The 12497-nt window shown below is 40.1% G+C and overlaps 1 protein-coding gene across 1 annotated transcript in view; it reads left to right on the forward strand.

The window, feature by feature from the left end:
* Positions 1 to 11616, forward strand: part of SLC25A21 (solute carrier family 25 member 21) — a 510376-nt gene extending 498760 nt beyond the window's left edge. Inside the window, exons 8-10 of the mRNA XM_082681409.1 lie at positions 6390 to 6571; positions 7512 to 7564; positions 10906 to 11616. Coding sequence (XP_082537535.1) covers positions 6390 to 6571; positions 7512 to 7564; positions 10906 to 10967 — 297 coding nt within the window. The 3' untranslated portion in view covers positions 10968 to 11616. The remainder of the gene's footprint in view (positions 1 to 6389; positions 6572 to 7511; positions 7565 to 10905) is intronic.
* Positions 11617 to 12497: the final 881 nt, after the last annotated feature.

The raw sequence follows: 12497 nt of genomic DNA on the forward strand, positions 1-12497 counted from the left end.
TAAGCAGTGTGATCTTGATCAAGTGACTTAACTCTTTAAGTTTCATGTCCTTATCTGTAAAATGGTGTTATGTACTTAATTCATAGGGTTCTTATATGATATATAGGTTTTGTAAATGTTTTTTGCATATAAAATTATCTATCAATAAGTAACTATTATTAACAGTACCATTAACTTTCTTAATGAAAATTATGAAAAATACCACAAATATCATACCATGTACATTATTTTATTACTTCTCTTTACTTTTATTGTTATTTGTCATTATGATTATTGACAGAAATGCTGGCATGATTCACTGATTGCCAGTACAGCATGACCCATTCAAACTGTGTGATAGGTTTCACTCGGACCCAACAACCTCACAGATGTGCATTCTTGCTTTGGATGGACCTGGGGTAGGAAAAGGTGAACAGAGTTAATAGCATTGTGTTCAGTTCTGCAGCCTTAAAAAACAAAGCTCTGCTTCCACCAAAGAAGGCTTTAAAATGCTTCCCAGCACATCCAGACCCTTTTAGAGCATCATTTATCCAGTCCAAGGATCCAAAAAGATGAACCATAAGGTTCAGTTTAGCAGTGGTTCTCAGACAAGCATCCATCAGGATAATTTGGAAGACTTGTTTAGACAGATTGTTGTGCTCCATCCCGAGTTTGGGGTGCTGTAGGCCTGGGGTAAAACCCCAATTTTCATTTCTACTAAGTTCTCACATGATACTGATGATGGTGGTTCAGGGACCACACTTTGAGAACCATTGAGTTCATAGATATGGTTGAGGTATGAGTAACCTGAGTCCAGAGTGGAAATATTTGCAGAAATCTTTTCACTAAGGTGAATTGCCTGATAACGCCCATGAAAATGAGGGCTTTCTGTTTTCAGCCCCAATGTTTTCAACACTGCACTGTCCTTTTTTTACTTTATAAATTTATTGGTAGGGGAAATGATTTGATGAAGATGTTTTTAAGCTTCTGTGAGCCTGATAAAATCTATAGACATTTTCTCCTGAAAAGCCCATCTGCACATACCCAGAACCATTGCTTATAATTTCAGGAGGTTCTCAGGCACCTCCCACAACAACCCACCCACCAACCCTTAGGCATACCAGTAGAAAAACTATCCCCTAAGGCAAAGTCTTGGGTTCACTTGGATGTAACAAAAATTCCCTTCTTACACCTAAGCTTTCAGTTCACTCATTTGTAAAATAGAAATAAAAATAATAGTTCTTACCTCAAAGACTGTGAAGATTAACTGATGTAATACACTGAAGAGCCTAATTTGAAAACCAGAAACACTAAATATTACCTTTTGCTCTCTCTTTATAGTCCTGCTACAACAATCCTCATTCTTGAGGCAAGTGGATGCCTCTCCCTACTAGGGGAAAGATCAGGAAGTGTAAGAAAGAAGAGCCAGCCCAAAGAGTAATATTTCAAGACTTTACTCTGTGCCCACTGCATTCTTTTGCTAAAATCTGGTCACAGGATGCCATATCATGTTTTTTTCTGTGAGTCCCTGAGTAATGGGGTCTGGCAAGCCCAGGCCTGGCTCTATGACCTGAGAGTCTCAATTCATTTGCCTGGAAATACTCCACTTTGCAAATGTCCTATGCCTTGTCATGTCCCCATGTTAACGCCTCCTGGCAGAAAGACAGAAACATAAAGTTCTAATAGGGGTTCATTTACAGGGTAGAAGATACTGAGTTTTGAGAAATAGTGATTAAGGTCAAAGCTTGATTCTCATTGTTTCTACAAAGATAAACTACAGTGATAGGCTAATCCGCAGACATTTATTTAGCACTTACTGTGCACACTGTGTAGTAGGTGACACAAAGAGGAATAACACATGCTCCTGTTCTGTGCCAGCTCACATTCCAGCAGGGAAGATCGATACACACAAAAATAAACCAGACACAAAGAGAGCCAGAGCAAGGACGATCGAGGATCAGGCAGTGTTTCAGGAGTGCCCAAGAGGGAGAAATCAATTTTGATGGGGATCCACGGAAGTCTCTTGGGCAAGGTGGGATTTAAGCTGGACCATAAAGAGTGGGGCTGCTATCTGTGAATATGATGGAGAATGACATTCTAGGTTGTGGGAGTTGTTTGAAGAAAAACATGGACTTAGAAAAGTGTTCGGTAGAAATGGGCATGATTATGATTTAACCAGCATGAGTGTAGTTTGGCTTGGGGGTAGAGTTGTAGAATTTGAGGCTAGAAAGGTAGGTTGAAAGCATATCATGGGAAACAAACCAAAGGCCAATGAGGAGCTTTGGCTTTACTCTCTGTGCTGTGGGGAAGGGTTGAGGGTCTTTGAGTAGGGAGGCATCAGAAGCAGATACGTTTTTATTAAAAAAAAAAAAAATCCCTGGTGCCACTGTGAAGAACAGATGATAGAAGCAAGAAGAAAGCAAGACTTGGTGAAAGTAATGGGAACCTGAGCTAAAGCCAAAGAAGTAGCAAGAGCAGCCGGAGGGGGATGAAGGGGAGGGGCATTTGAGGGACTGTGTTCTTCCGAGGATGGTTGATGACATGCAGCAAAGAAAGCAGAGGTGAGCTGGCAGGGCTCTCCTTGGCGCATCCGATCCCAGTCTGGGTTGCTGCCTAGAGCAGACCATGGACTCAGAGGAAGAGGCTGGAAAGGGGCCCAGAGGCCGGGTGGTGAGGGATAGCTCTTGGCCATCCCCAAAAGACTTTTCTCCTCCCTAGAATGCCCAGAGGGGTAGCAATTGACCATCTGCTTTGTCTGCCTGGAATATCAAAATCAGTGATTCCCAGACATGGGCCCTCAGCCTGGCAATGTCAGAAGTCCTGAAGTTCTTTTTTTTTTAACATCTTTATTGGAGTATAATTGCTTTACAATGGTGCGTCAGTTTCTGCTTTATAACAAAGTGAATCAGTTATACATATACATATGTTCCCATATCTCTTCCCTCTTGTGTCTCCCTCCCCCCCACCCTCCCTATCCCACCCCTCTAGGTGGTCACAAAGCACTGAGCTGATCTCCCTGTGCTATGCGGCTGCTTCCCACTAGCTATCTATTTTACGTTTCATAGTGTACATATGTCCATGCCTCTCTCTCACTTTGTCACAGCTTACTCTTCCCCCTCCCTGTGTCCTCAAGTCCATTCTCTAGTAGGTCTGTGTCTTTATTCCCATCTTGCCCCTAGTTTCTTCATGACCTTTTTTTTTTCTTTTTTTCAGATTCCACACATATGTGTTAGCATACGGTATTTGTTTTTCTCCTTCTGACTCACTTCACTCTGTATGACAGACTCTAGGTCCATCCACCTCACTACAAATAACAACATTTCGTTTCCTTTTATGGCTGAGTAATATTCCATTGTATATATGTGCCACATCTTCTTTATCCATTCATCTGTTCATGGACACTAACGTTGCTTCCATGTCCTGGCTATTGTAAATAGTGCTGCAATGAACATTTTGGTACATGACTCTTTTTGAATTATGGTTTTCTCAGGGTATATGCCCAGTAGTGGGATTGCTGGGTCATATGGTAGTTCTATTTTTAGTTTTTTAAGGAAACTCCATACTGTTCTCCATAGTGGCTGTATCAATTTACATTCCCAGTGATGTTGAGCATCCTTTCATGTGTTTGTTGGCAATCTGTATGTCTTCTTTGGAGAAATGTCTATATAGGTCTTCTGCCCATTTTTGGATTGGGTTGTTTGTTTTTTTGATATTGAGCTGCATGAGCTGCTTGTAAATTTTGGAGATTAATCCTTTGTCAGTTGCTTCATTTGCAAATATCTTCTCCCATTCTGACGGTTGTGTTTTCATCTTGTTTATGGTTTCCTTTGCTGTGCAAAAAGTAAGTTTCATTAGGTCACATTTGTTCATTTTTGTTTTCATTTCGATTTCTCTAGGAGGTGGGTCAAAAAGGATCTTGCTGTGATTTATGTCATAGAGTGTTCTGCCTATGTTTTCCTCTAAGAGTTTGATAGTGTCTGGCCTTACATTTAGGTCTTTAATCCATTTTGAGTTTATTTTTTTGTATGGTGTTAGAGAGTGTTCTAATTTCATACTTTTATATGTACCTGTCCAGTTTTCCCAGCACCACTTATTGAAGAGGCTCTCTTTTCTCCACTGTATATTCTTGCCTCCTTTATCAAAGATAAGGTGACCATATGTGCATGGGCTTATTTTAAAGCAACTTCTAGGTACTTTCCCAGGTGATTCTGGGAACCTAAGGTGGGTCTGAGGTGGGTCTGGGTATCCGTATGTTGTAAAGCTCCCAGGTAACTCTGATGCACAACTGGATTTGGGAACTACTGTGGGATCTTACTGTTGAGCTGGGAAATTAATAGAAAACATGGGTTCAATGTACGCTTGTGCTAGTGAACACTATGATGGCTTGAAGACCTTAGGATTTGGTCCCCAACAGCATTTCAAACATAATGACCTTCATTAAGTGTCTTAGCCTCTCCTCCCTCCCCAACTCCAATCCTCAGCGAACACATCAGGAGGTGGGAGACGCTGTGTGATTGACAGGGTCCCTTGAACTTCCCAAAAGGTCACTGTGCATATACAAGTCATCACTTTCACCCTTGTCCTTGGCTGTGTCGCAGGAGCACCACGAGAGGGTCTCATCATAGGTGTTTTGAGACTTTAGAAAACAGGTTACATAAAAATACTATCCATTTTCTGCCAGGCTTGTACAATATTCATAGCACTTTTACTACTATTATTGTTTTTATTTCTCAGAAAAACCATGCAGTACAAAGTTAAGGTGGGTGTTAAAAACATCCCTTCTACACACTGGGCTCCATGGGATTCAGTGACTCGTGCAAGGTCAGACAACCAGAGCTGGCCCTGAATCCGCCATCCTCCCGAGCTCCAGTTCTGCTTCTGTGCCAGAATGGAGAAGGGTAACATAAAGGCATTTTTCTCTCCTTGTAAAAGGGAAAAGAATGGGGGGAGGGGAAATTATTTAAACACACCTCACTCATACTGCAATCACTGCATTGTTTTTCCTGTTGAAAGACCCTGTTGGTTTTTAAATCCCTTTAAACCTACCCGACACCTGTATGGCCCAGATCCAAGAATTATTACCGAACCCCTCACTTTTTATATTTAACCACATAGGAGTTTCTGTGATGGTATCTGGCTCTTGTTTCAGTTGAAAATTTCAGAGCTTCCAGAATTTTTCTTCTTCCATCAAAGCTATAAGCATGCAATGCTCAGACCTGATTTTTTTTTTTTTATTAAGCAGAGAATGGTTCCCACGTTTACTTCTCCTGCTGGATAAAAATAGCATCATGGCACTACCCTGTATTGTTCCTCTGTGAAGATTCCCTCCGAAGTATTGACCAAAAGAGAGGCCAGGGGAAGGATAGGGGAGGTCTCCGTCAGCAACTTACAGTTTGTGAGATGACCTCTCTTCAGGGCAAGAACTGAGGCTGACAGCAAAATGAGAACTTTCCAGCAAATTCATTGTAACAAAGCATAATGTGAGCTCACTAGGCACAAAAATAGGCAAAAAGAAAGTGACTTCCACATAAGACCTAATTAAATACTTTGATGTCAGGAGCAGAGCAGGGAGGGGTGGAAAATCAAATCAGACCAAAGTGAAGGACCCAAATTCAAATGGAAAGAAGAAATATTTTTCTCTCTCTTTCTTCCTCCCTTTCTGTGTGCGTGTATGTCTCTCTCCCTGTCTCTTTTCTGTCTCTGTCTCTCACCTTTTCTTCCTTTGCCATTGAAGGAAGAATAAGATTCAGGAACAATGGGTTGAAAATTCTTCAGCCAATAGTCCAGTGACTTACTACTGTTTATAACGCACAGAATGTCACAGGCTGTTTTGCAGCCTTCCCAAGTTGGTTTGTTAATAACAGGAAGCTAGCACTTCTCAGTACAGTGGATCAGCTACACGTGAAAATAAATGCAAAAAACCTGGAGGGGAATAGCAGCAGACCGAGAGTAGCCTTGATTTAATTTAACATTTGGGGGTCCACACACAAATGAGCATTTTAGTAGGCTTCATGGTGGAAGTTGCTGTCATTTGTAAAATATTCTGGCCAATTAGCTAATAGTGTGCTTGGATTTCTCCTGTTTTGATACAGTAATACTAAGTACATTGTGAAGCCCAATTATACAAATCATCCCCATATGCCATACCAGTCTTTCTTTATGAACTGTGTTTATAAATCCTGTGTGAGGAAATGTGTACTTCAGCAATTTAGACCATGTGTAAAAACATAGCCAATGGGATTGTCAAGAAAACAAGTTCCAGCCTAGGAAATCCTAATGTGTTCCGCTGGAATAACAGGAGGGTGCCGGGGAGTGCAACGCTCTGCTTAAATACATATTGCTTTATAGTGTTTAACCGACTTAGGGGCTTACGCTTCCCTTTCTGTTATTTTATTCTTCTTTTCTTTTAGGATCCAACCTTGGAGTTTCTGAGAAAATTTGGGGTTGGTCTTCTCTCGGGCACAATAGCCTCAGTCATTAACATCCCTTTTGATGTTGCCAAAAGTAGGATTCAAGGGCCTCAGCCAGTTCCTGGAGAGATCAAGTACAGAACCTGTTTTAAAACAATGGCCACGGTCTATCAGGAAGAAGGGTAACACATTCTTATTTTAATAAATGTGCAAGACTGAAGCATTGCTAAAACCATATTGTACTTCCATTTTGATGAGAGCCATTAAGCCCTCCTGAATTGGGTGTGTGTCTGAGAAGCTCTAGGGAATAGATGAGAAACTTTGTGAGATAACACAGTAATGAGATGTTGGCAAAACCTTCTTACGCCATCAAGAAACATAAGCCACGATCATTCAATATACTGTATGTTTGTCCTAGATTGCCAAGGTGAACTTTTTTTTTTTTTCCCAAGGTGAACTCTTTGCTTGTCGGTTTGCACAGTATGCTATTGCATATAATATGCCCTGTTCCCACGTGGGCAGGAGAGTAATTGTCTTCTGACTATACATCTAATCAAAATGTCACCTAATTATATTCTCCTGAGAGAATTAAACATGAGAGTTCTGTGAAGGTAGTTTTCTTTTAAGAATTTAAAGTATGTGCCTTTTTCTACTGTTTTTTTTTTTTTTAAGTCTTACTTTCGTCTCTTCATCCCTCCTCAGCAGGTCTTATTCTCAAGTAAGCAAGTAGTATTTTATTATTTTGATCTAAACTGCATCGTATTTCCTTCTGTGAGGACTGCATTTATGGTCTTTTAAACTCAATTCCAAGAGTCATTTTGTCCATATACACAGCTGTCTTGAAAGTAAGGCCTGTCTGGATAACAAAAACCATCTCGCTGATGAAAGTCCTATTTGCGATGGGACAAGATCAGCATAGCTTGGGTATTAAAGGATTAATTCTTTCCTCTCATCCAATTTGCTGCAGAGAATACTTAGCCCGATACTGTCTGTTTTGGGATTTGAAAATTTTTCTCAAATGACTTTTCTGGGTAAATGCTGGGTCAGCATCTCAGTAAAGCTGAGGTACAACTGCATTTTGTTTTCAGAATAAGAATGTTGCTCTTTCCCTTCCGGTTCTAGCATTTTAGCTTTGTATAAAGGCCTGCTTCCCAAGATTATGAGGCTTGGACCAGGTAATAATGTTTTCATTAATTATATCCTTCCTTCCTTATTTCTCTAGTATCCCTTTTATCTTATTTTTGTCTATCTGTAACACAACTAAAGTTTGTCACACTGTGAAACATGGAAACCTTAAGGATAAAAAGTTGTCTGGGAGTATTCAAGACACTAAAGGCGTCCATTAGAAACGTTCTGCTTTTGTTTATAAGGTACTATTTGTGGCCTTACTGGAGGCTAATAGAAGCCAAAGCCCACCTTAAGTCAATCGGAAAGGATGCACAGCCAGTCGGAGTTTGAGTCGCTTCTGGCTGAAAGGGAGGATTTTTTACTGAGTGAGGGGCCAGCCCAATAAAACTTTCCCTGTGCTTCTAGTTCATTCTTGCTCCTGCCTCAGCTTCGCTTCAGAAGGAGAAAAGGAGGACAGCTAGTCTCCATGAACAGCCAGTGCAACTCTCCCCACTGTCGCCTCTGGGAAGCAAGAATGGAGAAGCTGCAGCCTGGCGCTCACCTTCCTAGCTCCTGTCAGCATGATGGTGGAGGCTCCTGGCTCGGGGCCTTACCTCAGGATGCCAGCCCACAAAAAGCCGGCTGTCATTCCCACAGGGAGAGTCAGCTGCCTCTGTGTAAATAGATAAGAAAGCAACTGCTGCAGACTCAACCACCTGGGCAAATAGTCTTGGATTATAAGCAACCTTGTGAATAAGTACAGAAGTATGCACTAGACCACACGTATTATTTTACCAGGCTACACTCACCTTCTTAGACATCCTGGAAATCTTCCCCAGAACTGGCCCCTACTCCTCCCCTTTCTCCCTTTCCCAATCCTCCCTTTGAACACTGATGTCCCCTTCCCCTGCCACACTCACACACATGCACATTTACCTTTAAATCTCAGCCCAGTGGACGAGCATTTCTGCCAACGTGAGATATAGAACAGCAGTCTGTAAATTGAAGCTCGTGAACAGTTCATACTTTTGTATATTTTGAAAACACTTCCACAGTTCCCAATCCATCTGTCCCAGCCTTTCTAGGCATTTAAGCATGGATTTTTGCTTCACATTTGAGATTCAGACCTGCCTTCTATTATTGGCCCGTGTGTCAACACGACCCCAATGACAAAGAATATTGATTTTGTGCCACTCTCTCTTCAAGAATGTGGTATTTTTCCTTCACCACACAGTATAAACCTGCTAGTAGACCTAGTATTAGAGAAAATCATAGGACTGGCCCTAATCCAGCTTTCTCAGGACGGGATGGGCCTGAAAAGGGAGAGCGATCAGGGAGAGTTTAGCTAAAACGGTAATTGACTGGAACCTTAATCCAAAACTCTTAAATAATATGACCCCAGGTTTTGTTAGAGGCTTGCAAATGTTTGGTTGGCTTTTTAAGTGTTTTTTGCATGAGGTGTCCTGAGTTGCTGTGGTGTTAAATCCAATGAAAGGTGTTCTTGTGAACATGCTGTCCAGGCTAAACAAAATTGTGAATAACTGGAAATCTCATTCAAGGACATGGCCTCCACTCTCATCCCAAACATACAGGTCCTAGCAACCTCAAAGGAAAGAAAGGTGTAGAGAGAAAGGTAAGACTTTTGAGTTAAGGATAAGATTTTTTCGAGAGAGAGAAAGAGGCAGAGCGAGAGACAGTAAAAAAGAAAAGAAGGGTGAACCTGGCATTTTCATCCTTCGTTCTAGAGAAGCATCCCATCTTCTTTTTTTTTTTTTTTTTTTTTTGCGGTACGCGGGCCTCTCACCGCTGTGGCCTCTCCCGTTGCAGAGCACAGGCTCCAGACATGCAGGCTTAGCAGCCATGGCTCACGGGCCCAACCGCTCCGCGGCATGTGGGATCTTCCCGGACCGGGGCACGAACCCGCGTCCCCTGCATCGGCAGGCAGACTCTCAACCACTGCTCCACCAGGGAAGCCCCCATCTTATTTTTATAACAGCCTTAGCAGCTCTATGTGTCTAATGATCAGGACCTCCCATGAAAGAAGAATCTTGAAGTCTGTGGTTTAAACTCCAAATATCACTAGGCTGCAAACCCGATTCTGCGTGTTCTTGTCTTATATGGTGAACAGTTAATAAGAGTAAACAGAGCAATTACATACATATTAACAACCCTCCGTAGTGCATCCCTTTTTGTTTGCCAGAGCCAATAGGGCTACAGCAGCTGAGAGGGGGCTATTAGAGTATCTTCAGGGGTTAAAAATGAAAATTACAGGCAGATAATTATCTTTGGTATAAGGTTACACAAACAAGTGCGGCCTGTAGATTAAAAAATATATATATATGGTAGTGTGTACAAAATAAGATCAAAATCAAGTTCTGTTTCTTTCTGTCAGAAGCCAGTCTTCTGTTCATGCAGCCAAGTCTTCTCTAAGTTGTACTCTGGATATCTGTCCACATTTTTTTAAATTGGGCTTTACAATGTTGTGTTAGTTTCTGCCGTTTGTCCACACTTTGATTTTGTAATATTGTTCACATAGACATGAAAGCATTGAGAATATCTTAAAGGGCACAGGATATGTGCTATTTACTGCATCAGACAGAACACAGAATCATCCACATGCAAATGCTTCTCCCGACGTCTAAGTATTCAGCAGCCTCAGTGCTTGTTTTCCATATCATAGTCCTATTGACATATTACATAGCAAGCCCTTTTGCAGCCAGTTATATAACTCTTCTCTTCCAAGATAAATGATGGTCTTATGACACTCAACCCCGACTACCAAATTTTCAAGTGCAATCCGTATATATCTGAGGCAGATGAAAGGAATGAAGGCAACAAAAATCTGAGGCAACAAAAGGAGGTTGAAAGCTAGCTAAGTTTTGAAATACAGATTTTCAAAGTACTCAGAAGCTATTTTTCACATTGTAATCCAGTCTGAAAGCTGTAAGAGAAAACCAGGCTCTTCTATCCAGCACCATCTTAGAGATTTCCTTCTTGAATGCAACGACAACAATGCTAATTATAAACTGAAAAAGATAAATCCTTTGCCTACATATGACAAATCTGAAGGTTTCAGTTTGCGGGAAAGCCACATGCCCTTACATGACTAAATGTGTCTGTATTTACTTACTTTTAAAAATTAAAAGTGCCTGAAAAAGAATCTGATGAGAAATGATGAAAGTTACAGAAACTCATGGGGAAAAAATGTAGTTAGAGACTCAAGATGGTCTTGATTTCGCTCTGAGAATTTTCCACAGTAGTTTTCTGTGTGTTGGAGCTCGAGAACTGATGATTCTGAATGGCTTCTGCCTGATAGGCTGCATCGGACTCCAGGGATTCAGAAACCCAGTGGGAAAGACAGCACGATTTCACAGGACTTGGGATAAAAACCAGCTCTTTTCTTTTCTAGGTGGTGCAGTGATGCTGCTGGTTTATGAATACACCTATTCATGGCTTCAGGAGAACTGGTGATTGCCTACAGAGTATTTTTTCCCCCTTGTGATAATGGATATTCATTATACAGCACCATGAGAAGAAGAGAATATCGATCAGCTGAGCTGATACAATGATAAATTATAATTATACAACTATACACAATTATAGAGGGCAAAACAGTTTGTTCAAGAACAAAACCTATTTTGATACTTCAGAAATTATCTCTAGACAATTAGAAACTGTCGTTTTGGTCAAATCCATAAAACTGTGAGAAGAAAATTACTACTATGAAGCAATGAGGTATATAAACTGAATATAGAAAAACAGCATGAAATCGGATCTATTTCATAAAAGCAATATAAATTTTGTGACCTATGTTCCTCTTACAAGGCTTCACAAGGAAAATTCATTGTGTTGATGATTATTTTCTCCCAAAAGGTTAAGAAGTGCTTAAAAGGGAAAAAAAATTAAGCCAAAATGTAAACAGTTTTTATAAGGAATTAAATTCTTCCATAAGTGGTATTTAATGATATACAAGGAAGATATTTCTAAAGTGTATCAAAATGACCTTTTAAAATTTTATGTTAAAATGTGAGTTTGTTGGTTTCTTTTAGTAATAATACTCATCTCAGCTATATTTTCCTAAATCTACTTTATATTTTTCACTGTTGGTTAATATTTTGAAATCATGATATTTGAAGTCTTTTATGACAAATATAAAACATGAAATTATATTAAACTACTTTCCCTTTGAAAACAAGTTTTAATGCTGAAATATTTTCATGCTAAATCACAAATTCGAACCACTCCTTGGGCCCGTTTGTGCTATCTGTATTTGCATCAAATACCTTTGTTCAGAACTCTTACCTATGCCATTCTTAAAAATGATGTTGAGAATAAAACTAAATTTCTAGATTATTAGTTTTAAGTGACGGCTTCAGGTGTGAAGTTGACTAACTGCAGTGTTAGAATAGGTATTATGAAGGGGAAAATGTTTCAAAGGAGAAGTACATTCTTAGCATTTCCAAAGATTCCTGTACTAACATGCACTCGAAAAATTATCTCCTTGGCGTTGATATAACCAAACTTAATTTTATATACGCATCCTGAAACGATGCTGCTTCGGTAGCTCGAGTCAACAAAAATATCTGCATGTTCTAGATGGCACCCGCTCTTAACCACTACAAGATATTCCTACCATGAAGTTGTGTCACTAAAACATTTTGAAAATAAAAAATGAAAGATAACATAGTAATTATTACTCTTTATTAATTTAGAGCATTTAAAGTATAAAAATAAAGGCTTTTTGACATACTGTATATACATACACAGCCTTCGGTTGTACATCCTTTCCAACGTGTTTTTTTAATTTATATTTCAGCCCAGTATTTAATGAGGGTCGTTAAAAGTAGGACAAAACAAGAGAAATAAGAATGTGTCTGTTGTCCAACTGCATTCTGTCCTTCAGGTAATACTCTTGCCTTCTGTGAAAGAGAGCACTGCCTGCATAGAGGCCATGAAATTGAACCTTTAACCTCTCCATGTGGATGGGATGGAAAAGGATCT

Source organism: Grampus griseus (assembly GCF_964374135.1).
Source record: "Grampus griseus genome assembly, chromosome: 2".
In the NCBI taxonomy this organism is placed as follows: Eukaryota; Metazoa; Chordata; class Mammalia; order Artiodactyla; family Delphinidae; genus Grampus; species Grampus griseus.